General features: G+C 65.6%; 2 protein-coding genes and 2 long non-coding RNA genes across 9 annotated transcripts in view; 3 read left to right on the top strand and 1 right to left on the bottom strand.

Annotated features, from left to right (window-relative positions):
• LOC127487010 (uncharacterized) overlaps positions 1-3,947 on the top strand; it is a 9,090-nt gene extending 5,143 nt beyond the window's left edge. Inside the window, exons 1-2 of the long non-coding RNA XR_007913539.3 lie at positions 1-1,950; positions 3,632-3,947. The exon at positions 1-1,950 is cut by the window's left edge and continues 5,143 nt beyond it. This is a non-coding gene — a long non-coding RNA (uncharacterized LOC127487010). The remainder of the gene's footprint in view (positions 1,951-3,631) is intronic.
• On the bottom strand, positions 3,500-7,797 carry LOC149128263 (uncharacterized). Its single transcript, XR_016228685.1, has 2 exons — positions 5,591-7,797; positions 3,500-3,762 (listed from the first exon to the last, which is right to left on the bottom strand). It is a non-coding gene; the product is annotated as an uncharacterized LOC149128263 (long non-coding RNA).
• A 141-nt stretch (positions 7,798-7,938) lies between these two features.
• Positions 7,939-13,759, top strand: ARL2 (ARF like GTPase 2). 3 transcript variants are annotated; one of them, XM_051831452.3, is made up of 5 exons: positions 7,939-8,060; positions 10,045-10,155; positions 10,236-10,398; positions 12,840-12,920; positions 13,419-13,759. In XM_051831452.3, the coding sequence occupies exons 1-5, from the start codon at positions 7,996-7,998 to the stop codon at positions 13,551-13,553; spliced, it is 555 nt and encodes a 184-aa protein (XP_051687412.3). In that variant the 5' UTR covers positions 7,939-7,995; the 3' UTR covers positions 13,554-13,759. The 3 variants fall into 3 exon arrangements, with proteins under 3 accessions (XP_051687412.3, XP_051687413.3, XP_069924892.2); XM_070068791.2 differs by lacking the exon at positions 7,939-8,060 and adding an exon at positions 9,701-9,772 and having other exon boundaries at positions 9,944-10,155; XM_051831453.3 differs by lacking the exon at positions 10,045-10,155 and having other exon boundaries at positions 7,939-8,156.
• A 2,097-nt stretch (positions 13,760-15,856) lies between these two features.
• On the top strand, positions 15,857-24,812 carry SNX15 (sorting nexin 15). 4 transcript variants are annotated; one of them, XM_051831445.3, is made up of 8 exons: positions 15,857-16,180; positions 19,583-19,618; positions 20,148-20,268; positions 20,803-20,918; positions 21,406-21,553; positions 21,806-21,946; positions 23,867-24,115; positions 24,331-24,812. In XM_051831445.3, the coding sequence occupies exons 1-8, from the start codon at positions 15,872-15,874 to the stop codon at positions 24,435-24,437; spliced, it is 1,227 nt and encodes a 408-aa protein (XP_051687405.3). In that variant the 5' UTR covers positions 15,857-15,871; the 3' UTR covers positions 24,438-24,812. The 4 variants fall into 4 exon arrangements, with proteins under 4 accessions (XP_051687405.3, XP_051687404.3, XP_051687406.3 ...); XM_051831444.3 differs by having other exon boundaries at positions 21,803-21,946; XM_051831446.3 differs by lacking the exon at positions 15,857-16,180 and adding an exon at positions 16,369-17,067 and having other exon boundaries at positions 21,803-21,946.
• The last annotated feature ends 174 nt before the right edge of the window (positions 24,813-24,986 follow it).

Below are 24,986 nucleotides of genomic sequence, written 5' to 3'. Positions count from 1 at the left end.
GGTGCCCCCTCCTGATGCCGGCTCCCCAACTGCAGCACCGCTTGAGCCTCAGCTACTTGCCTTGAGCCAGGCAGTGGGTGTCGGCCCGAGAACTGGGACCCGCCACCCGCGTGGGCGACCGGGCTGGAGCTCCTGGCTTCTGGCTCTGGCCGGCCCAGACCAGGCTGCTGCAGCCATCTGGGGAGTGAACCAGCAGATCGAAGATGTCTCGCAAATAAATAAATAAATATTTTCTAAAAAATTAGCTAACCTAGATGGTGTTACCAGCTAATGCCCCAAGCAGCTCAAAATTTCTTGTGACTCAGTTCTATTTCAAGACCCTAAAATGTAGGCCCCCGCTGTGGCGTAGCGGGTAAAGCCTGCAGTGCCGCCATCCCACATGGGCGCCGGTTCTAGTCCCGGCTGCTCCACTTCCAATCCAGCTCCCTGCTATGGCCTGGGAAAGCAGCAGAAGGTGGCCCAAGTGCTAAGGCACCTGCACACATGTGGGAGACCCGGATGAAGCTCCTGGCTCAGCCCTGGCCATTGCGGCCACCTGGGGAATGAACTGACAGTTGGGAGATGTCTGTCTCTCCCCCTCTCTAACTCTCACCAAAATAAAAAATAAATAAACAAACAAACAACCTGTAAAACACCCGCTGTTCTCCAAGCTGTCTCTGGGGTCAGGGGCAACGCCACCCCCAGCCCCCTGGGCTGGACCGGCCTGAGGGCAAGGGCTACACCCGTGCAGACGGAGGGACGAGCACACAAAGGCGGCCGTCACCGTCTTCCCTGGATGCTGAGAGCGCTGCCCCAGAAGCTGCCCCCTCAGCACCGCGCGCGGCCTGTGCTGCTGCGTCTCTGCGCCTGCGCGGACTCGTTCCCGCCCATCACACGCGGTGAAGACGCCTGCCCTCTGCACACGCTGGGCGACGAATTTCCCAGAATCCACCAGGAGGCGGGCCGCAGAGGGACTGTCCCTGGCCCAGGGTCAGGATGCCCGAGGACCCAGCGTCCAGCGTGAAGGGACCGGCGCTCCGGCCCAAGTCGCTGACTCAGAGACCCCAGAGGGAAGTGGCCACCTGGAGCCCCTCCTCTCCAGCACCTTGCAAGTCAAAGAGCCATTTGGGAAAGCCAGGGCAGGGAACGCTGCCCGAGGAGCTGCCCCCAGGAGGGGCGGGAGGGGCGGCGTCAGGCTGCGCTGAGATCTGTGAGCCGGGGCTGGGGACCCCGGCCGGCCTTCCTGGGTTCCTGGGTCACGGGGGCGCCGCCCTTTGACCTGGGGTCAGAGAGCGGACAGGAACAGGTGGGAAGTGGCCGGGGACTCCGTGCTGCGGCTTCACCTTAGCCGCAAGAGTGCCTGGGGGAAGAGGAACTGCTGGGGGAGGCACTGGGGCGGGTGGGGGGGGGGGGGCTGGACGCAATGACGGGGGATGGGCAGCGCTCAACCTCCCAGACCGAGGGAAAGCGCTGCCCCCGCACAGGGCCCCTGAGGAAGAGGAGCTCGCTAGCTGCACAGGAAAGAGGACAGGGCCGCCTCTGGCAGCGAGCCCGGGCATGGACCCTGAGAACCTACAAACCCCCACCCCACTCCACGGCAGCCAGTGCACGCGCCCCTGCCGGCCAGCGCTGCCCACACGGGGCTGGTGGTGAGCCCGGGGCTGGGGCTTCCCTCCGTCAGGGCCCGCGAGGGGAAGGAGGCGGGGAAGATGTGCGTGTGCCCCCCCCCCCCAGCTGTGCAGGTGGAGGGGCCGCTGGCTTCCTGCTCACAACCCTACCTGGGCCGACAGGCAGGCGGAGAAGTCCGCCCGCTAGCCAAGGCAGCCCGGCTGGCAGGCGGCTGCCAACCAAGCTGACACGGAGCAGGGGGGCCAGCCGGCAATCGTGCAGTGCTGGCCCCAAACTGGGAGCCCCACGTACCACAGGGCCCGCGGAGAAGGGGCCGTCACAGGACCACGGCTGCAAAGGCAGGTGAGGACGGGGCTGAGGGCCAGCAGGGGCCAGGAGAACCCGCTCTGCCCTCCTCGGGAGGCGGGGCACTTCCGGGACCCCGCAGGTCAGGGAAGGCAGGCGGCTCCACGCCTGTCCCAGTGCACACCCCTTCCGAGGTTGGCTGGTGCAACAGGTAAAGCCACCGCCTGTGACGCCAGCATCCCACATGGGTGCCGGTTTGAGTCCTGGCTGCTCCACCTCCAATCCAGTTCCCTGATGGCCTGGGAAAAGCAGCAGCAGATGACCCAAGTGCTTGGACCCTTGCCACCCACTTGGGAGACTCAGATGGAGTTCCAAGCTCCTGGCCTCAACCCTGGCCCAGCCCTGCCATTGTGGCCATCTGGGCAGTGAACCAGTTGATGGAAGATCTCTTTAATTCTGCCTTTCAAATAAACAAACTAAATCAGAAGGAGGAGGAGGAAGGGGAGGAAGGAGGAGGAGGAAGGGGAGGAAGAGGAGGAAGAAGAAGAGGAGGAAGAAGAGGAGGAGGAAGAGGAGGAGGAAGAGGAAGGGGAGGAAGAGGAGGAGGAGGAAGAGGAGAAGGAGGAGGAGGAAGAAGAGGAGGAGGAAGAGGAAGGGGAGGAAGAGGAGGAGGAGGAAGAGGAGAAGGAGGAGGAGGAAGAGGAGGAGGAAGAGGAAGGGGAGGAAGAGGAGGAGGAAGAGGACGAGGAAGAGGACGAGGAAGAGGACGAGGAGGAAGAGAAATTGGCTGCCGGTGCTGAGGCCAATCCCTCTACCTCGGTGGCGATACCGTTCAGGGTTTCAACACCAAGATGGGGCAGGTGACGAGGACAGGAAGATGTGAGGGCAGGCGCTTCACTGGCGGCTGCTCTCCACTCTGCCGCAAGGTGACCCAGGAGGACAAGGGACGCCACTGCCAGGGACCAACCAGCTAAGGGAGGATCTAACCCATGGGTACTGCGGGCAGGGGGCCTTGAGAAAGGGAATGCCCGGATGTCCCCAGACGCGAGAGGGAGGGAGGCAGGGCTCACGGCAAACATGACTTAAAAAAAAAGAACAGTTTATTTGAAAGGCACAGTGACAGAGAGGGAGACAAAGAGAAAGAGAGAGCTTCCATCTGCTGGTTCACTCCTCCAATGGGTGCAACGCCCAGGGCTGGGCCAGGTCAAAGCCAGGAGCCTGGAACCCCACCCGGGTCCCCAGCGCGGGTGGCAGTGGCCGTCATCTGCTGCTTTCCCAGGCACACCAGCAGGAAGCTGGATTCAAAGTGGAGCAGCCAGGACTCAAACCGGCACTCTGATACAGGATGTCGGTGTCGCGAGCAGCGGCTGCACCTGCTGTGCCACGATGCCAGCCCCCAAACCTGATTCCTTTAACAAGATCGGCAGGGCCAGGGCGCTCCCCAACTGGCTCCTTGCTGGGTAAAATCCTAATCTTCCTGGGAGCCCTGGCTGCCCTTGAGGTAGAAGGGGAGAAAGGCTGGGTTGACGGCTAAGAGGGGCTAAGCAGGAGTGGAATGGGGAAGGAGTGTCGGGGAAGGCGGCAGAGAGACTTTCGGAGCCTCAGATCTGTGCAGGGGGTTCTCTTTTTTTTTTTAATTTTTTAAAAATTTATTTATTTACTTGAAAGTCAGAGTTACAGAGAGAGAGAGAAGGAGAGGCAGAGAGAGAGGACTTCAATCTGCTGGTTCACTCTCCAGATGGCCACATCAGCCGGAGCTGCACGGATCCGAAGCCAGGAGCCAGGAGCTTCTTCCAGGTCTCCTACGCAGATGCAGAGGCCCAAGGACTTGGGCCATCTTCTACTGCTTTCCCAGGCCATAGCAGAGAGCTGGATCAGAAGAGGAGCAGCCGGATCTCAACCAGCGCCCACATGGGATGCCAGCACTGCAGGCGGTGGCTTTACCCGCTACACCACAGTGCTGACCCCTGAAGTGGGTTCTCAATTTCTGCCTCCCTCACTTCTGTGGGTCCCCGAGGGGCCCAGCCCACTCCTGGAAGAAACCTGCCAACTAACTCGGGTGCTACTGTGTATTTAAGTCAAGACAAAGCGGAAGTGGGCGTCCCAGGGAGCTGGGGGAGGGGTCCTCAGCTCTCCTCTGGAGGCCACTCAGGAAGGTATCCTAGCTCCAGCTGATCCGCAGACACGGGCCCAGGGTCAGGTGGACAGGCTGGCAGTGCCCGACCTGGAACGAGGATCCTAGGGCAAACTGACCGCGGGCCCCGGGATAAGCAATACCCTCTGAGACTTGCGGCAGCAGCCGGGATCTCTCCAGCTTCCCAAGAAACGTGGACTTGGGGGACTGAGAGGGAGGGAGGCAGAGATCCTCCACCGCTCCTCCACCCCCCAAACAGCTACCACAGCCAGGACCAGGCTGAGGCCAGGGGCCGTGACGCCACCAGGGCCTCCCGCAGGGAGGGGCCCAAGCGTGCAGACAACCTTGCGCTGCCTTCCCAGGGAAATCCTAGGGGAGTGGGGGAGGACAGCTGGGGCTGGGACTGGCGCTCCCCCATGGGATGCGGTATTGCAAGCTGCGCCCTCACCCGCTGTGCCACAGTGTCAGCCCTGTAAAAACAAAAGTTTCTTGCCACTTTGGAGCCCTGGAGATGGGCTTGTCACAGCCATACCCGTCAGGAGGCAGTCAGATGAGAGTGGGCGTGCCCAGGACCGGAAGGCCTCCATCCACGGCGCCCGCCCCTGCCTCCCGTCGCCACTGTGACAGGCAGCCCGTCTCAGGCTGCTGCGGGCACGAAGGGCGCATCCCCGGGGCCACGACCCACTCCCCTTCCAGAACGCACCAGGAAGTGCGGCACTGGCGGCTGTTCTGCCGCAGGGTTTAAAAGCTACAGCTTTCAGGAACGTCTTGAGGAGTGCTCAGAGGGGCACAGATGCGGGAACAGTCCCGCAGCACAGGGGGGTGCTACCGCTGGCCCCTCAAAGGGGGCTCCCAGTAACACCATTCAAACCACAAATCAGGGTGGGTGTTTGGCCTGGCAGTTAGACCGTGGGCAGAGGACCTGGGTTCAAGTCCCAGCTCTGCTCCCAATTCCAGCTTCTTGCTAATGGAGACCCTGGGGGGCCAGGTCCCTGCCACCCATGTGGGAGACCTGGATGGAGTCCCTGGCTCCTAACTTGCACCCTGGCCTGTCCCCAGCTACTGGCCACTTGAGGAGGCAGCAGGTGCATGGAAGATCACTCTCTGGGTCTCTGCCTCTCAAACAAGAGATCAAAATTTTGTATGTAAATAACGGGTAAGAGCCTTAAGTATCTGGCAGAGAGAGGACGAATGGTTTCAAGAGAAAAGGCACAAAACCCTAAAGAAACTGTGACGTGCACGGCTTAAGACACCCCAAGGACCAGGGCGCCTCCCCAGGAACATGAACTGGCCACCGATGAATCGGCTCCACCCTACGCCAGGAAAGACTTACGGGGACTCCTGGCTACAGCCGGCTTCTGGGGCATTGAAAGGAGAGGACACTGGCCCTGTGCATGAGATGAACGCAGCGGGGCCTCTAAATGCCGGCACCAGATGCTGTAGACAGCCTGGCCACACTCACAGCAGCGCCGGGCCCTGCGGGCAGCGGCAGCCACCTGTCTGCTGATTAGAGCAGCAGAAATGTGAATGACCCGACGACCCCCAGCTGCCTGCACCCCATACCTGTGGCCGGTGCTATGAAAGAAGAGGGCACCACGGGCGGGCGGGAGCCCGGAGGCTGCCGTACCAAGTCTCGCTGCGGGATCGCTGGCCATCACCCCACAGCCCTGCCTCGGGCAGCCAGCGGCCGGAGGCACAGACCCGGAGCCTCAGGTGGCCAAGACCTCAGGACCGAGCCTCTGCCTGGTGCAGGGTGGCCCATGGGCGGCAGCAGTGTGCAGGTCGGTGGCCAGCGGAGGGCCGGGTATGAGCTGCGTCTTCACACAGAAGTGCTGAAGCCAGGACTCTCTGTCCAGCAACCTCTTCACCAAAGGCGGGGCTCCAGAGCTGGGAGCAGGAAACTGATGGCCACACTGACCGGTGCCTGCTCCCGGAAGGAGAGAGGGCTCCTCAGTGCTCGGGCACGCGTGGTACACGTGCGAGGACACGCTCGGGGCATGCACAGTAAACACGTAAGGACACGCTCGGGGCACATGCGGTACACGGGTGAGGACACGCTCAGGGAACACGCAGTACACAGGTGAGGACACACTCGGGGCATGTGCAGTAAACAGGTGAGGGCATGCACGGGGGGCAGGTGTTGAAGCCCCACTCACAATACCCACATCCCAGGGTTCGAGCCCCAGCTACTCCACTTCCAACCCAGTTTCCTGCTGACGCGCTGGGGAAGGCAGTGCGTGACGCTCGAAAGGGTTAGGTCCTTGCCACCCACGCGAGGGCCTGGATGGCCTTCCAGGCTCCTGATTTTGGCCTGGTCCAGCCCTGTCTGTTGTGGGCACTTGGGGAGTGAACCAGCAGACGGAAGCTCTTTCTCTCTCTCTCTCCTCTGTCACTTTGCTTTTCAAATAAATAGGTACATGTTTTTCAAACCGCGCTCATGCTACTACAGGCTGTAGAGACGTAAAGCGCAGGGGACGTGGCAGTGACGAGAGGAGCAAGCTGGCCGAGGCCGCTGCAGGGCTGACCGCGCTGGAGGCCCCCAGCCCCTCACAGCTCTTCCCTGCTCCTCTGAGCCCAGGCCGGACTCTCAGCAGGGCTCCCCGGAAGGCCAGGGAGGGTTTTCATAGGACCTGGGCTGGGGTGTGGCCGGCAGCGGGGAGAGAGGATGGCCGCCCTGGCACCCAGGCTGGGCGGTGAAGCCGTCCAGGAAGGCTGCCTGCAGGGCCCGGAGCCTCGGGGACGGAGGAGCTGACTGACCCTCCGGCAGGACAAGGCGCCGCTGCCTCCCGACCCACGGCGGGCGGGGGCGGGGGCGGGGACGTGCTCCGTGGGTATTCTTTCAATCAGAATGGGACTGGGACTTGCACTTCTCATTTAGCACCTGCCCGCCCCTCCACCGGCTCCTCCGTGGACTCTACCCCACGGCCTGGGCAACCTCCCCCACTGGCTGCTCCGAACTCACTGGTCATCTGTGAGGGCAGACCCCAGGCGGGTCCCGCGGCCTTGGCATTCCCTGTTCTGGCCTCGGCTGGGGTCAGAGCCTTCGCGCTCCTTTTCTTCCCCTGTGTGCGCCTGATGCAGGGAAAATGCGGTCCACCCCAGGCGCCCACGCGGGCGCCCCGCCGTCTCCACCTGCCCGCAACCACCTCCCGAGGACGGGAAAATCCAGCTCCTTCCAGACCCCTCCCTGGCGAGGCGAACTCCACGCAGCCGCCTTCGGCTAGATCGGAGTTCAAACCTCACCCTTAAACTCTCTGGACTCCACAAAAAAGGAGATGAACCCCTCGGGGCCGCAGTGCGCAGAGCCGGGACACATGCGTGGCCACGCGCGGTCAGCATCTAGCACACGCCAGCCCCTGTGACAAGGGCCTCGGTGGGACCAGACGATCCTCGGGGCAGGGCTGTGCCCCCGACCCGAAATGACCAGGGCTCAGATGCAAAGAAGCCCCCCGCCCCGCACATCTCGAAATGGCCCCCAGGGGGCACTTTCGCCCCGGAGAAGCACGGGTCCTCTTCCCACCGGAGCCGGAGGAGAGGAAAGCCCCATTATCTCCTCCGACACCGGCGGGGCTGGGGGGACGGCAGGATCCACACCGTGTTTCCTAACACAGGGCCTTTGGCGACCCCGGCCACGCTCAACACCCGCGGGGCTCTTGGTTCTGACCCCCGACCCATCAAGACGCAACGGTTCCCGTGGCTGGCCGAGGCCTTGGGTGCTCGGAGGAAGATGGGGACTTCGCTCTCAGCCCCCGGGACGCGAAGGGTTAAGGCGGGCGGCGCCGCAGAAGCCCCCCCGCACCGCCGCAGCGGCTCCCGCCGGCCGCCGGGCAGTCACGTGGGGCGAGGGCGGGCCCACGGGAGGCAGCAGCCAATAGGCTGCGCTGTCGTTGGGCGTGATAGCCAATAGGATCAGGGAGCGGGGGCCCGGGACTAGGAAGAGACGGCAGCCGGGAGGGGGCTCCGGGACTATGGGGCTTCTGACCATTCTGAAGAAGATGAAGCAGAAAGAGCGGGAGCTGCGACTGCTCATGCTGTATCCTCCCGGGGGCCGGAGCCGCGGGGTGGCGGGCGCCCTGCCGGGTGGGCGGCGCCAGGGTGCGCGGACGCTCGCCCGTCCCAACTGCCCATTGTGCGTCACGCACGTGGGCCCTACCAATTGCTCCCGGCGGGGGGCCGCGAGGAGGCCGTACCACTGGCTCGGGGCGGGGGGCTCCGTTCCGAAGGCCCAAGGTGTGGGCCTGAAGCCGAAGCGCCCGGACACGGCGTCCCGAATGGAAGGGGGAGGTGGGGCCCGGAGGTGACTGGACGTCGCCGTCCGTCGGGCGGGACGGAGCTGGGGGCCCCTGGCCTCCCCGGCTCTGACCTCCCACCCCCCCGCGGCCTGTCCGAGGGTGCCGGGCCCCGACCCCGCCCTCGAGTTCGAAATCCCAGGGGCGAGCGGGCCCCGCCCTCGGCTCGCGCGGCCGGGGGCGTGGACGCCGCGGGTCGTTTCGTGCTTGTATCCGACCGTCCGTCTCTGCTGCGGTCACCCGTTGCTGTCCCCGGGCCGAGGGCTCGCAGGCCCTGGCTGGGGAGAGGAGACCCTAATGCGTGCATCTGTGTCGGGTGTAAAGAGCCCCGGGAAAGGCCCAGGGAGCTGAGCGCCACTGTGTGCGCGCCAGCGTCCTAGGGGCTGGGGTAACACAGCAAAGCAGACCCTGCGTGGCGGAACGCTGTAATGCAGGGAGGAGCAGGGTGCTGAGTGGCCCGTGCTCGGAGGACCAGGCTCGCAGAGTGACAGCTGAACACGCAGAGCTGGGGGAGGTGGGCTGGGGGGGGGGCAAAGGGAGCAGGTGCGCCCAGAGGGGACCCCGGAGCCGCCTCCCCTGGGGCCTTCTGCTTCCTGACAGTAAGGGGTGCAGAGCACGAGCTGAGGTTGGGGAGAGAGACTGGTGGCTTGGGCCAGGGTGTGAGCGGTGAGATCCTGAAAGGGGGGGGGGGGGACGTTCCGCCCCACTCCCCGCCCCTGGTGTCAGGTTGGAGAAGTGAGGCCCGACTGCCAGGTTCCTGGTGCGCGCAGTTACAAGGACCAGGGGCCATTGGCCGAGGCTGGGAGGAGCCGGGGAGGAGCGCAGGGGCTGGGAGGCAGAGTTCTGTTCTCCCCTGAGAGAGGCCCCAGACTTCCCGGGAAGGGCAGGTGGACAGGTGCAGGTCGGGGGTCTGTGGAGGACACCGCCCAGGGAGTGTATGCAGGCCAGAGGTTGGAGGAGGACCAGGAGCTGGGGGTGGGGGCCCCTGGGACTCACCTTGGCGAGCAGGAGCCAGAGGCTGGTGGGTGTGGTTCAAGGATGAGGGAGAAGGCAGGGACTGGCCGGGTGGACAGGAGCTGCCTGCAGGAGGAGCTGCCTGTGAGTGAGGAATGAGATGGGGGAGGGGCTGAGAGCCACAGCGGGGTCGTCAGCTGATTTTCAGGGCCTGGGCCTGGGCTCAGCAGAGGCGCTGTCCTCCAGTTTGTGGCCTTGGGTCACTCAAGGTCGGGAGAGAGACGGCTGAGTCGGGGACCTGCCCGGCCACAGCCCCCTTGCTCTGCCAGGTACACCGAGCTGTGGGAATGGCTCCTCTGCTGTGAGCTCACACATCCATTTGCATGCATTTGGAATATTCACACATTCATTTGCATGTATTTGGAATATTCACACATTCATTTGCATGCATTTGGAATATTCACACATCCATTTGCATGCATTTGGAATATTCCAGAAGCAGGTGAGAGTGTGGCTGTCCCCCGGGGCCTTGGCAAAGCCGGTTATTTGGATTTGGGGCCTTGGCTCAGGGCAAGTAGAGTGCCGGCCTGGGAGGGAGTGGCCTTGGTCCACCAGGACCCACGCCGAGGAGGGCCCGGCCAGAGGAGATGCCTGATGCCGCCGCGCCTTTCAGGGGCCAGCGTGGGCACCACTCATCTTGGCACAGGCGGGGAGCGGTCGGTCGGCCCTCGGGACGCAGGGATGCGGGGACTTCCTTAACCGGGCGCGCCGCAGCGGCCTGGACAATGCCGGCAAAACCACGATCCTCAAGAAGTTCAACGGGGAGGACGTGGACACCGTCTCCCCCACGCTGGGCTTCAACATCAAGACCCTGGAGCACCGCGGGTGGGTGAGCAGGGCCCCGGCAGGGCCCGGAGCCGCAGAGCGGCCTGGCTCATCCGCTGCCGCCTCCCTCCCCTGCGCAGGTTCAAGCTGAACATCTGGGACGTGGGCGGCCAGAAGTCCCTGCGCTCCTACTGGCGGAACTACTTCGAGAGCACCGATGGCCTCATCTGGGTGGTGGACAGCGCTGACCGCCAGCGCATGCAGGACTGCCTGCGGGAGCTCCAGAGCCTGCTGGTGGAGGAGGTGCACGCCGGGGCCGGGGAGGGGGTGGGGGGGTGTGCGCGAGGGGCTGGTGGAGGAGGTGCACGCCGGGGAGGGGGTGGGGGGGTGTGCGCGAGGGGCTGGTGGAGGAGGTGCACGCCGGGGCCGGGGAGGGGGTGGGGGGGTGTGCGCGAGGGGCTGGTGGAGGAGGTGCACGCCGGGGCCGGGCAGGGGGTGGGGGGGTGTGCGCGAGGGGCTGGTGGAGGAGGTGCCCGCCGGGGCCGGGGAGGGGGTGGGGGGGTGTGCGCGAGGGGCTGGTGGAGGAGGTGCCCGCCGGGGCCGGGGAGGGGGTGGGGGGGTGTGCGCGAGGGGCTGGTGGAGGAGGTGCACGCCGGGGCCGGGCAGGGGGTGGGGGGGTGTGCGCGAGGGGCTGGTGGAGGAGGTGCACGCCGGGGCCGGGCAGGGGGTGGGGGGGTGTGCGCGAGGGGCTGGTGGAGGAGGTGCACGCCGGGGCCGGGCAGGGGGTGGGGGGGTGTGCGCGAGGGGCTGGTGGAGGAGGTGCACGCCGGGGCCGGGCAGGGGGTGGGGGGGTGTGCGCGAGGGGCTGGTGGAGGAGGTGCACGCCGGGGCCGGGAGGGCTGGGGGTGTGTCTGCATGCGCACAGCGCTGGTGGGGCGTGGAGAGAGGCTGCTGGCCGGGGGCGGCCCTCCTCTGTGTACACACATGTCGGGTGTGTGGACACCTTTCTCCGCGGGCACCCAGAGGGACGCCTGGGACAGACCTGTTCCTGCACCGCACCCCACCACGGGAGGCCCCTGGTGCCATTCTGTGCACTGCGACCTGGGCTCCTGACCCCCGAGGGCCGCCGGTTTTCTCCTCTGAGCTTCAGCGTCTGCCCTGAAGCAGGCATGACGTCACCCACAGGACTGGGCTTAGCGAGTGAGGCTCTGGGGGGCGGGGGTGGGGCGCCCTACTGTGTGCCCTCAGGAGAGCCACCTAACCGCTCACTTCCACATCCCGAGATGATCTTTGAAAGCAGAAAGATCTACTTTATGTTATTTGAAAGAGAGGGAGAGACAGAGAGAAAGATCTTCCATCGCTGGTTCACTCCCAGATGGCTGCAGTGGTTGGAGCTGGGCCAGGCTGAAGCCGGGAGCCTGGAGCTCCATCCGGGCCTCCCGCGTGGGTGGCAGGAGCCCCAGCACTTGGGCCGTCCTCTGCTGCCTTCCCAGGCGCGTTAGCAGGGGGCTGGACCGGAAGCGGAGCAGCCGGGACCCTAACCAGCGCTCCCATGTCGGATGCTGGCGTCCCAGGCAGCAGCTTTACCCAGTGCCGGCCTCCCGAGCAGTTTTCTTTAAAACGGTAGATTTACAGAAGAGTTGAGGAGCTGGAGCCCTCACCCCTTCATAGCTCGCGTGGTGCGAACATCTTCCGTAACCCGGTCATCTGTCAGCCAGGAGCGGAAGGCTGGGGACGGCGGTCCTGTCCCTGCTGTTGGACTCAGCCTCGCGCCGCACTGCACGCAGCTGAGAGCCAGGGCTCCTGGGGAGTGGAAAGGCAGATGTTGGGGGGGGGGGCACAGATCATGGCCGGCAGACTCTGAGCGCACGCCCCACAGGCCAAGGCCTACAGGGTGAGGGCGATGGTGTGGAGGACGCCCGGGGAAGACGCGGGTGGAAATATCTGGAATCAGAGGCAGAGTGAGGCCTGCTGGGAGTGGCACGTGAAGGGGGAAGGCAGCCTGCGGGGTCTCTGCGGGTCAGACCATCGGAACCACAAAGAGGGCCAAGGATGGTCTTGTCGCGGGGTCTCTGCAGGTCAGACCACCGGAACCACGGGGGGGGGGGGGGCAGGATCGTTCTGTCCTGGGGTCTGTGGGGTCTCTGTGGGTCAGACCACCAGAACCACAGGGGGGCCAAGGATGGTCTTGTCCCGGGGGTCCACGGGGTCTCTGCGGGTCAGACCATGGGAGCCACAGGGGGGACCAGGATTGTTCTGTCCCGGAGTCTGCCGGGTCTCTGCGGGTCAGACCACCGGAACCACGGAGGGGGCCAAGGATGGTCTTGTCCTGGGGGTCCACGGGGTCTCTGCGGGTCAGACCACCGGAACCACAGAGGGGCTCAGGATGGTCTTGTCCCGGGGTCTGCGGGGTCTCTGCGGGTCAGACCATCGGAACCAAAGGGGGGACCAGGATCCTCTTGTCCTCGGGGGTCCACGGGGTCTCTGCGGGTCAGACCATGGGAACCACAGGGCCCTAGGATGGTCTTGTCCTGGGGTCTGCGGGGGTCTCTGGAGGTCAGACCATCAGAACCACAGAGGGGCCCAGGATCCTCTTGTCCTGGATTACAAAAGAGGAAACAGGAACTGGGAGTGAGGGGCCCGCTGCCCCTCCCACCCGGGCCGCTCCCGCCCCCACAGCCGCTCTGGGCCAGTGGAGGAGGGGGCTGCCGGCCCTTGAGCCCCGTCCCCTCTCTGCCCCGCAGCGACTGGCCGGAGCGACCCTCCTGATCTTTGCCAATAAGCAGGACCTGCCGGGAGCGCTGTCCTCCAATGCGATTCGCGAGGTGAGTGCGGGGCTCACGGGACAGGGAGGCGGGCGTCTCGCCAGGTGTTGGGTGGCATTTGTGAGCCCCTGCTGTGTGGCAGGTGAGGCGTAGGGGTGGTGCCAGGGCCTGTTAGTTACCGCACAGGCGGGCACCCGGCACCCTCCGCCCCGGGGAGCTCCCTTTGCCACGGCGGCCCCCTGCTCTCGCTGGCCAGGACCGCCTGACCCCGGGGATGAGAAAGCCGGGTTAGAAACCGGTTCTGCCTCGCCGGGCTGTGTGACCTTGGGGGCCTGTGGAGCGTCTGAGCTTTGGTTCTCCTGGGCGTCCGAGGCCTCGGAAGCAGAGGACGCGCGGGGGGTCCCCAGCAGGATGCCTGGGACCTGGCGGACGCCGCAGCAGGGGGTGGCACTGCCCAGGGAGCTCTCCCCCCCGGGGGGGGGGCCCCTTGCCAGGGCCTGGGCGGCTCCCTGGGTGGGGAGACCCGGGCTGCCCCCACCGGTACTTCCGCCCCGCCAGGCCCTGGAGCTGGACTCCATCCGCAGCCACCACTGGTGCATCCAGGGCTGCAGCGCGGTGACCGGGGAGAACCTGCTGTGCGGCGTGGACTGGCTGCTGGACGACATCTCCAGCCGCATCTTCACGGCCGACTGAGCCGCTGCCCGCTCCCCCGCCCCACCTGCAGAACTCACACTCCCCACCCCCGCCCAGACCGGACTGTCTGTTGCCCTGGCCCTACCCGGCCCGCCGCTGCGCACCCAAAAGGAAGGGCTGGGGCTGGACAGGCCCCTCCGCTGCTACTGAGGCCGTGGGCCTCGCCCTGTGCTCAGCTCTGAGAATAAACCACTCCTCGCCCCGGCGCCCAGCTCAGCCGTTTCTTGATTCAACCTCTCTGGACGCCACCTGGGATGCCCGAGTCCAGCGGGGGACAGAGAGGCAAAGGCCCGTTGGCAGCCCGCAGGTCGGCTGCTGCTGTGTCACAGGGAGTGGGAGCCCAGGACGGGGCTGTGGAACCTCCACCCGGGAGAGTCCAGGCAGGCTTCCTGGAGGAGGTGACACTGGAGCTGGGGCGGGGGGAGGGGGGATGTGTTTTGGCAGAGAAGGGGAGGCTGGGTCACAGGGTAGCTGCAGCCCTCCTAGGTATGGATTAGAAAAAGGGACACAGGCCCCGGCCAGGGCTCCCAGCCTGTTGAAGTTCAGCCTCCGGTTCTCTGTGGCCACCAAGAAGCCGTGTGCAGTGGACAGCGTGCCTAGCTGCCGGCAGTGCAGGTCCAGGCAGAGGGACTCCCACACAGGGACACAAAAGGCCAGGGGCGTGGACTGCAGTGTAGACGGACATCAGGCGAGGTGTTTAAGGCCTTCTCACAGGCTATGGAGCTTTTTAAAGATTGATTTATAAATCAGAATTAGATCTTCCATCCACTGGTTCACTCGCCAGAGGGCCAGGTGGAAGCCAGGAGCCAGGGGCTTCTTCCGGGTCTCCTACGTGGGTGCAGGGCCCAAGCACTTAGACCATCCTCCACTGCTCTGCCAGGCGCATTAGCAGGGAGCTGGATTGGAAGTGGAGCAGCCGGGACTCGAACCGGCGCCCACATGGAATGCCGGCGCTGCAGACAGTGGCTTCACCTGTGCCACAGCCAGCCCCCACCCGAGGATCTTAATCCAGTGGCAAATCACACGGGTGTTTTCACGGGGCGAGGCAGCCCCTTGAGTTAAGCTGAGCACCCAAAGCCAGCCAGCTAGGAAGTGGGGGCTGGGCTTTGAAGCCGGCACACTGGGCCGTGACACCCTGCTGCCTCCTGTGCCGACTCAGGCCTGAGCACCGCAGTTTTTGTGCCTGAAATGCAAACACCAGGGCTGAGCAGCCCGAGGCCCTGGCACCCGACAAGCCTGTGGGGCCTTGTCCCAGGGAAGGGCAGGCTGCCCGAGGGACGCCGGATGCCGTGACCCAAGGTGAGGAGGCGGCCCTGGGACTTCACTCTGGAGTTGGCGCGAGGGTCCCTTCCCAGAGGGGTAGGGCCCTGTGCAAAGTCTGCGTTCCGGGACGATGCAGGGAGCTAGTGGGCGGCACCCTTCCCGCCTCTGCTGTCCCAGCACGCAGGAGGAGGAGCCCGGGTCCAGTCTGCCTGCTCACAAGCCCCGGGTGCAGGGACAGGCCCAGCTCTGCAGCTGGAAGCCAGCTGTGCCGCCCGCTGCAGCAGAACAAGTGGCCTGGCCCCTCTCTGCCTCGGTTTCCCTCCCAGGGTTGGGATTAGGGCCACGTGGGTTGGCGTGTCGTCTGCCCTGAGCACTGTGTAAGGGCAGCTCTGGTCGACATCTGAACCAGGTGAATCCAGCCCACGTGGACTTGGTCACCCAGAGACACGGGGCGACCCCAGGGCCAAGGCAGTCGTGTGGGGGGGGTGGGTGCGTGTGTGTCCACGTGCAGGGGAGTGGCCGAGGGAATAACCGTGGGCAGGGACGGAGCAGCCACCCTCGACGCTACCTTGCAAGCAGCCCGGGATTCCCACAGCCAAAGTTTTGCCTGCGTCCCATGACGGGTGGGGTGGGGTGCCATGCCCAAGCACGCATCCAGGGACATCATCCTGGCTGGGTCCCAGAACACCTAGTGATGAAGCCACCTGCCCCCCCACCATGTCCCAGAAGAAGAGGGAAGGAGAGGAGGAGCAGCGGGGAGACCGTGCGCCCCAAACTCCGCCTCCTGTACACACTCGATTCTGCCCCACGGCAGCCTATAAAAGGACACCCAAACCCTGCAGACTGCAGCCCAGGCTTTCCTTGTCTTTAAACACGTCCCAGGCACCTGCCCCCTTCATCCAGGTCTCCTGTTGGAGGAAAGAGCCCGCAACAAGCCCGGGGTCGGGGTCCCTCTCCCCCCCTCCCCTGCAACAGGGCTCTGCAGCTGTCACCCTCTGTCTGCCCCTCCCCGTGGAGGGGTGAAGGTGGAGACACGGACAAGGCTGGAGAGGGCAATGGGGAAGAGGGGGAGAGGAGAGGAAAGGGGGAGAGGAGACCGGAGAGTCGGCCCTGCCCAGGTACCCTGGAGAGCGCAAGCCAGGTCTAGCTGGGTCCTCGGGAGCCCTGGTGTGTGGGGGCGGAGGACACACCCCATCCGCAGCCTCCTGCCACACCTCCGGATATCCCAGCTCCTTGCAGAGCCGCCAGGGGAGGACTCGGAGGCTGCCTTGCAGCCGCTGCGACAGCATCCATCCATCTGCGTCCCAGGAACACTCCGGGGGCATTGCACCTGCCCCGTCTCCCACAAGCCTCTCCACTTCCCGGTGCGTTCCCACAGGTTCTCGCTGGGTTGGGGAGACAGCGGCCTCCACCGGGCGACCAGCTTTGCAGACATCCCGGGGACGCAGTCCCGGGGCCGACCAGTTGGTGGCTGAATGCAGCCTGGTTGCGCCAGCACCGCCACGGTGATTGGTGCAGCCGAGGTGTGCTGGCATCGGGCACGGGTCGCCGCTCTGCCCATTTCTCCGAGCTACCGGCTTCCAGCTCACCAGCACCTGCCGCCACACTCAGGACAGCCCAAGCAGCCCAAGAGGTGCCCGGGACCAGGTGTTTCTGATGCAAGTCTCTGCTGCTGGGGCATCAGCGATGGTCCCATAACACCCCTCCCCGGGTTCGCATTCGCTCATAAATAGCCCCATTCCAGAGAGGAGACAGGCTCCAGCCCTCAGCTGCGGAGAGCTGTGGCTGCGGAGCCCCTGACAGCATCTTGCTTCTCCCTGGCTTCCAGAAGCTGGGCATCTCCGGCCCGTGTTTACACAACGGGAGCTGGGTGCATGGGTGCAGGGGAAGTGGGTTGAGGCTCCCAGGGACCGCCCGGCAGAGATGAGGCCAGAACCTGCGCCTTCGCTGTACCAGCACCAGGGCACTTTTCAGACGCTCCCTTGGCCGCGCGCCCGGGTGGGGCGCGGCGCTGTCACTCAGCTCGGGGCCGGAAGTAGAGGAAGGGCGCAGGCCCGAGCCGGGCGGCGGCGGGTGGCGGCCGACCTGGAGGGGCGGGGGCGGCCTGGAGCACGTCGGGGCCGGTGGTCGGCTCCGCTGCGGCTTTGCAGTCATGTCTCGCCAGGCGAAGGATGACTTCCTGCGGCATTACACAGTCTCCGACCCCAGGACCCACCCCAAGGGCTACACCGAGTACAAAGTAACCGCGCAGGTGAGGTGGGGCCCGGCGGATCCATCGCCCCTTTAAGGAGCCCGGCGGCCGAGTTTTCTCTTAAGGCAGAGCGCCGCAGGAAACCTCCTTTTGAGCCGACAGAAAAGAATTTCCCCTTTAAGGGGAGGCAGGGTCTGCGCCTCCGCTGACGTCCGCGCGCCTGGGGGGCGGGGCGACGGGAGGGCGCGGCCCCTCTTAAAGGGGCGCGGACGGCCGTTCCGTGGCGGCCGGGCGTGCGCCCACGCGGGGCTCGTGGCGTGTGGACCCGAGGCTGCGACTTTCTCCGAGTCTACAGGGAAGCTGGCCTAACGGCTTCCATACCCCGGAGCGGCTTCGACACCGACATAAAAGGCCTTTAAAGAGCTCATTTTCCGTTCTTCACAAAATTACCCCGGTGTGTGGTTCTAGACTGCTCGGGAGTTAGCGTGGGCGGTCACGGCAGGGAAGGAGTGAGGCGCTGACGTAGGAGCATCGCGTGACGTAAGAACACTGACGTAAAAGCATCACGTGACTTGAGGGCTGTGTGATGTTAAAACATCGTGTGATATTCTAAGAGCATGGTGTGACGTAAGAGCACTATGTGACGTAAGAGCAGCCCTTGTGTGGAGGTGGAGGAGCCGTGAGAATAATTCCCAGTGAGCAGAATAGAATGCTGGCGCTGACGTAAGAGCAGGGTGACGTCATAACTCGCAGGCCGCCGAGCCGCGGTGGGGGGGGGGCACCCGGGGCAGACTCCCCTCTGGGGGCTGGGGAACCTGGAGTTCGGCAGCTTTGGAGCTGATAATAAATATTAACGGGAACGGAGCGCCCGGGCTCTCCCGGCGCGCGCTGTGTGCGGCAGCGGGTCCAGCCCGCGTCCCACGCGTGCGGAGTCCCGGCTGCCCCGCGTCCCACGCGTGCGGAGTCCTGGCTGCCCCACGCGTCCCACGCGTGCGGAGTCCTGGCTGCCCCACGCGTCCCACGCGTGCGGAGTCCTGGCTCCCCGTGCCCGCGTCCCACGCGTGCGGAGTCCTGGCTGCCCCTGTGCCCGCGTCCCATGCGTGCGGAGCCCCAGCTGCCCCGCGCTTCCCACGCGTGCGCAGTCCCGGCTGCCCCACGAGTCCCACGCGTGCGGAGTCCCGGCTGCCCCACGAGTCCCACGCGTGCGGAGCCCCGCCTGCCCCTGCTCCCAGCCGGGCCCTGGCTCTGCTCCTCGCCCCGTGGGGATAGGGCTCTGGCTCCCGCCTGGCCAGCCCTGCCCTGCGGCCATCTGGGGTGTGTGCAGAGGTTGGTGGTGCAGAGCGCTGTGTGCGCTTCCCCCGGCCCCGCCCTCAGCTCTACACCAGGTAACCTGGGTCTGGTTCATAATTCCTAAAGAATTCCCACTGCACCCCCTTCCTGCTGTCCTTAGAGAGCCTCACTATTAGTTTATTTATCCTTGCAAATGAACTCAGTGTTTGTGAGCGAATGTGTGATTCCACCATCTGCTACTTACGGGAGTAGGCGTCGGTATTCCTGCGTTGCTTAGTGATTTTTAGGAAAGAGGGAGAGACGGACAGCGGAGAGCTTCCGCGCACTGGCCACCCCCACGGTGCCCGCAGCCGGGTCCCGTGCTGGGGCAGAGACCCACCTGCTGGGTGCCTCCTCGGGTCGTCGGCGGCGGGAAGCTGGAGTCAGAGGCCGGAGCCGGGACTCAAACTCAGGCCTGAGGCATCTGGGCCACTAGCCCAAAAGGCTGCCCTCGCGGCTTTGTTCTTCGTTTACTAATAATAATAAAAGCTATGCTTTACATAAAGATGCACAGACTTTTTTTTTTAATACAAGATTTACTTATTCGAGAGGCAGAGCTGGAGGGGGCAACAGAGAGAGAGAGACAGAGAGACAGACAGAGAGACAGACAGAGAGAGGTCTTCCATCTGCTGGTTCAGTCCCCAAATGGGTGCAATGGCCGAGGCTGGCCAGGCCGAAGCCAGGAGCCTGGAATTCCGTCCGGGTCTCCCACGTGGGTGCAGGGGCCCGAGCGCCTGGGCCTCTTCTGCTGCTTTCCCAGGTGCATCAGCAGGGGGCGGGATCGGAAGCGGAGCAGCCAGACTTGGATTGGCGCTCGCATGGGACGCCAGTGCTGCACGCTGCGGCCTAACCCGCTGAGCCACAGCCCTGGCCCTAAGACGCGCAGACCCTAAGTGCGCGCGCGTGCAGATGAGCGGGCTGCTGGGAGTAAAGACCCCGACCGGGGTGGCAGCAGCAGCTCCATCCGTCCGTGATGCTGCCGTCTGCAGAGGTCGGAGAGGCTTCTGGGAGCTGGCGGCGCACCTGCAGCGCCCGGCGGGCTCTTACCCTGCGCTGGGTGGGTGGCCCTTTAAGAGCTGGAAGGACTGAGGCACGTGGCAGAGGGACAGCGGGATGCCAGCGCCCAGGGGCCCTGACCCGAGGGGCAGTGGCACTCGGGATTGTCCGGGCCTCCTTAGCTTTTCCAGGAGATGGGCTGGCACGGCCACCTCTGGTCTCACCTGGCTCTTGCCCTTTTTTTTTTCAGTTCATCTCAAAGAAGGACCCTGAGGATGTGAAGGAGGTGAGGCTCGTGGGGAGCGGGGCCACCCCCACTTCCAGGTCTGGACAGAGTGAGCAGGCAGCAGCCGGCTCCTGGGGGGGAGCGCGGGGGGCGCCAAGGGCGGAGTGGCGGCCGTGCCCTCTGCTCAGGCGTCCCTCAGCTGCGCGGGCGCGGGACACGGTGCACGGGAGGCTGCCCCCCACCCCGCAGGCTCGGGGCCAGCCCGTGTGTGGCCCCCACGGGCCCAGGCTAGCCTGCATGTGTCCCCTGCATGTCTGGGCCAGCCTGTGTGTGTCCCCCGCAGACTCGGGCCAGCCCGTTTGTGTCCCCCATGGGCCCAGGCCAGCCCCTGTGTGCCCCCTGCGAGCCCGGGCCAGCCCGTGTATGTCCCCGCGAGCCCGGGCCAGCCCACATGTGTCCCCCGCGAGCCCGGGTCAGCCCACGTGTGTCACCCGTGGGCCCAGGCCAGCCCCTGTGTATCCCCCACGGACCCGGGCCAGCCCGTGTTTGTCCCCCGCGAGCCCGGCCCAGCCCGCGTGTGTCCCCACAGGTGGTCGTCTGGAAGCGGTACAGCGACTTCCGCAAGCTGCACGGAGACCTGGCCTACACCCACCGCAACCTCTTCCGCCGTCTCGAGGAGTTCCCCGCCTTCCCCCCGGCCCAGGTGTTTGGTGAGTGTGCCAGGACTTGAACCAGCGCCCACGTGGGATGCCGGTGTCGCGCGGTGGTTTAACCCCCTGAGCCGCAGCACCAGCCGCTCGTGTTCTGTCTCTGCTGGGCAGTGCTGGTCTGTGTGCATCCGGGTCCCCTGACGCCGGGGGGATGAGATGTTTGGTCACAGCTGGTGAGGGCTCGTTGCCGGCAGGTCATGCCAGGGTGGCACAGCTTACGCCCCCGGCAGCACAGGGCAGAGCAGGGGCCTGTGACAAAGGGGCAGCTTGCTGTGTGACCCTGGGTGGGTCACTTTCCCCCTCTGTGCATGGAGGCTTTGTTTCTCATCTGGGATACAGTATCCAGGACAGAAACTGTTTCTCTCTCGTTCTCCCTCTGAGCGCAGCTGGTAGTGGGTGCTCAGGAGACATCTGGCGGATGAGTGGGGAAGTTTGTCCCCCTGGGAAGCCTCAGGGAGGCTCGTGGGGAGGAGGAGCTGGGCGGGCCCTGGGGTCACCGCCGCTCTGCCCCCTCCCCGTCCTGGGGCACTGCAGGCCGCTTCGAAGCCTCGGTCATCGAGGAGCGGCGGAAGGGGGCGGAGGACCTGCTTCGGTTCACGGTGCACATCCCTGCGCTCAACAACAGCCCCCAGCTCAAGGAGTTCTTCCGGGTACGCTGCCCCGCCCCGCCCTGCCCTGCCCCGCCCCGCCCCCAGGCACCTGCCCACCAGGCCACGCCGCCCCGCCCTGCCCTGCCCCGCCCCGCCCCCAGGCACCTGCCCACCAGGCCACCCCGCCCTGCCCCGCCCCCAGGCACCTGCCCACCAGGCCACGCCGCCCCGCCCTGCCCCGCCCCCAGGCACCTGCCCACCAGGCCACGCCCCCAGGCACCTGCCCACCAGGCCACGCTGCCCCGCCCCGCCCCGCCCCGCCCCCAGGCACCTGCCCACCAGGCCACGCCCCCAGGCACCTGCCCACCAGGCCATGCTGCCCCGCCCCGCCCCGCCCCCAGGCACCTGCCCACCAGGCCATGCTGCCATGCCCTGCCCCGCCCCCAGGCACCTGCCCACCAGGCCACGCCACCCCGCCCTGCCCCGCCCCCAGGCACCTGCCCAGCAGGCCCCGCCGCCAACTCTGCCGGGCTGGTCTCTCCCGCAGGGTGGCGAGGTGGCACGGCCCTGTGAGGCGTCCAGGGACCTGCACATCCTGCCTCCGCCACTGATCCCCACCCCGCCCCCTGACGAGCCCCGGCTGCCCCAGCCGCTCCCCGCCGAGAGGAGGGGCCTCGAGGAGTCGGAAGTGCCAGGTACTGGCCGAAGGCTGGGCGCCGGAGTGGTCAGACAAGGTGGGCGGGGGTGGACGTGGGGGTCCACACCCAGCCCCCAGCCCTAACCGTCTCCCTGCTTAGGGACTCTGGACGGGTCATCTTCATTCTCAGCTTCTCCATCTGTAAAATGGGCACAAACCCTTGAGGGACTTGGTGAGGGGCGGCTCCCTGGCAGAGCTGGGCCACGGCTCAGCGCAGCTGTCCCTGTGCCCCGTGGTCTCTGCTCAGCAGACCCCGCGCCGTCCAGCCCCGCCCAGGAGGCCCTGGATCTCCTCTTCAGCTGTGGCAGCCCCCAGGAGGCGTCGGGGACCCCCACCCGGGGCCCGCTCACCGAGGCTGACCTCGCCCTCTTCGACCCCTTCTCCAAGGAAGGTAACGGATGGGGACGGCCAGAGCCGGGGTGTCTGGGGCCGAGGCTGGTTCACTTTCTGGGGCTGTAACAGGGGCCTGAGGTGGGCACTGAGGAAGCGAGCCGATTTCACTCCCAGTGTCGGCAGCTGCAGGTCCGAGACAGGGCAGCCCCGTGTGTTTGGCCCCAGTCAGGGCCTTGTGGCAGACGGTGTTATAGTGTGACCGACAGGCATAATGGGAAAGCCACCTTGCCATGCCGGCATCCCATATGGGCATCGGTTCGAGTCCTGGCTGCTCCACTTCCAATCCAGCTTCCTGCTGTGGCCTGGGAAAGCAGTGGAGGATGGCCCAAGTGCTTGGGCCCCTGCACCTGTGTGGGAGACCTGGAAGAAGCTCCTGGCTCCTGGCTTCGGCCTGGCAGAGCCCCGGATGTTGTGACCATTTGGGGAATGAACCAGCAGATGGACACACTCACTCTCTGTCTCTCCTTCTCTCTCTCTGTAAGTCTGCCTTTCAAATAAATAAATCAATCTTTAAAAAATAAATGAAGACGATCCCATGGTGAGACAGGAAGTGAGAGGGGCTCAGGGCCCACTCTGTAAGGCTGGCATTCATTGCCTCTGGGGTCCGTGCCCCCAGCACCCAGTCCCCACACACCGCTGTCTAACTCTGTGTATTTATTTGAAAGTCAGAGTTACACAGAGAGAGAGAGAGAGGTCTTCCATCCGCTGGTTCACTCCGCAACTGGCCGCGACAGCCAAGGCTGAGCCAGGCCAAAGCCAGGAGCCAGGAGCTCCATCCGGGCCGCCCCCGTGGTAGCAGGGTGCACGCGCTCGGGCCATCATTCGCTGTCTCCCTGGGCACATGAGCAGGGAGCTGGACTGCGAGCCAGGACTTGACCAGGCGCTCACATGGGTGCCGGCCTCCCAAACAGCAGCCTGCACCTGCTGTGCCGCAACACCAGCCCGGCCCCCACCTCTCCAGGCTCCACCCCCTGGTGCTGCCATGGGGACCAAGCGTCCAGCACAGGAACCTCTGGGGGGGCCCTGTGACCGCATCCAGGCCACACCAGCTGCCAGCAGCCTGTGGGCCCCTCTGTGGTGCTGCCTGAGGCAGCAGGCAGCCTCGGAGCCCCCGTCATGCCGGGGCTCAGGGTGGGGCCAGCAGGTACAGAATGCGGGGAGGAGGCCGTTCACCAGCTGGACTCGCGCCCGCCACCTTCCAGCGAGGTTTGCAGAGCCCGGGCCCGCGCTGCGCTGCCCTGCGAGTCCAGGCCCTGCGGTTGGAAGCCGCAGGTGGGGGTCCCGGCCGGCTCAGGGTCCAGATCCTGAAGGCAGGGGAGACCCACCGGCCGGCAGAGGTAGGGCCAGGGCTCAAAGGCCTTCTCACCCAACCCGCCAGCCTCGCGGCCTCGCGTGAACGCTGCAGGGACGGGGTCCGACCACCTCGGCGCCAGTCCTGCAGGCGTGCTGAGCCCCTCACTCGGGACAGTGAGGAGACCCCTCACCCCCGTCCTCACCTTTGGGCTAAAACTGTGAGACCTCGCAGAGCCCTGCAAGTCACTGAACCCGCCGCTCCAATGCGGGGATCGGGCTTTTCCGTCCCCGGCCTCCTGCCGTCGGCCCAGCCGCCTTGCCTTCCGTTAAAACGCTGGGTTTCAGGTCAACCAGAGGCAGCGGCAAGCAGGACCAGGGACGCAGAGCTTGGAGACCACGGTCCGCGTGCTCCTAAAGAGCCAGTTAGGACAGCAAGGCTGCGGGCGAGCGCAGGAGCCGCACCCATTAAACAGACCCGGCTGCTCTGCCCTGTGCCCGCCCGGGACTGCTCCCCTCCCCTGGGGACAGGGCGGCGCCCTGGTGTGGGGTGGGCAGCAGGCCCCGGGAAGGGAAGGGCCTCCTGGCCTGAATCCCCCCTCTCCCCTCTTTGACTGCATAAATTTAGGTGCAGGCTGCAGCCCCACCAGCGCAGGCGAGCTGGCAGCGACCGAGGCGGAGGCCACGCAGCCGCAGGAACCCTGGGAGCCAGGAGGGCGGCAGGGGGAGGACCCGCAGGGAAAGCCCGTACCCGCCTACGTGAGCCAGGCCACGGAACTCATCGCCCAGGCCCTGCGGGACGAGAAGGCGGGCGCCTACCCGGCCGCGCTGCAGGGCTATCGGGACGGCGTGCACATCCTGCTGCAGGGGGTGCCTGGTAAGGGGCGGCCTGGGGTCCCGGCTGAGGGCAGCGCAGACGTCAGGAGTCCTCGCCCCTGGGCGGCTGGCTCTCTCGGGGCCTCCCTGTTCTCATCTGTGCAATGGGAGATAGGCGCTGGGTCCAAGGGGAGGCAGCAAGGCTCAGCGGGTCGCTCTGGGAACCGTAAGGGGCTCGGCCAGGGCCGCTCAGAGGAGCCACTGTGTCGCCCCCAGGTGACCCATCCCCTGCCCGCCAGGAAGGTGTGAAGAGGAAGGCGGCTGAGTACCTGAAGCGGGCGGAGGAGATCCTGCACCTGCACCTGACCCAGCTCCCGCCCTGAGGGGGCGCACCCTCCCCGGGACTCCAGCTCCAGCACTGCCAGCCTCCCCGGCCCCTCCCCCAGGGCCTGGCCCTCCCACCGGGCCGTTTCTGTATGCGACTGCACCAAGAATGAGAACGAAAGGATGAATTCTGAGCTGCCGGAGTGTGGGGGTCTGCTTGGGCCCAGGGGCTCGCGCTTGTGAGCCCATCCGACCACTGGACTGTCAGGTCACCCGTCTGGCCCCGGGCTCTGCCACCCACAGCCCGGAGCCACACATCTCGTGCTAAATACTGAGATTTTTTTTCCACTTTTTAATGGTTGGGGGAAAAATAACAGGCAGGTGAAAATTACATGCAACGTAATCGTATATAAATAAAACTTGGCGGGACCCAAGGCTGCACCTGCGGGGTCACCTAGCAGTTGGGTGGCGCCAAGGGCAAATCCACTGCCTGCCTCGCAGGGAGGGCAAGCGGGCCACGGCGCTACCTAGTGGGGAGGGCCGTCTCCATGGCAACAGGGGAGCAAGGCCGGCACAGCGCCCTCATTGGGTGGAAGGGATGATGGGGA

This window comes from Oryctolagus cuniculus, chromosome 1 (assembly GCF_051225735.1).
Source record: "Oryctolagus cuniculus isolate XC-2025 breed Fujian yellow rabbit chromosome 1, ASM5122573v1, whole genome shotgun sequence".
Taxonomy (NCBI): Eukaryota; Metazoa; Chordata; class Mammalia; order Lagomorpha; family Leporidae; genus Oryctolagus; species Oryctolagus cuniculus.
This window is presented reverse-complemented; position numbering and strand designations above follow the sequence as displayed.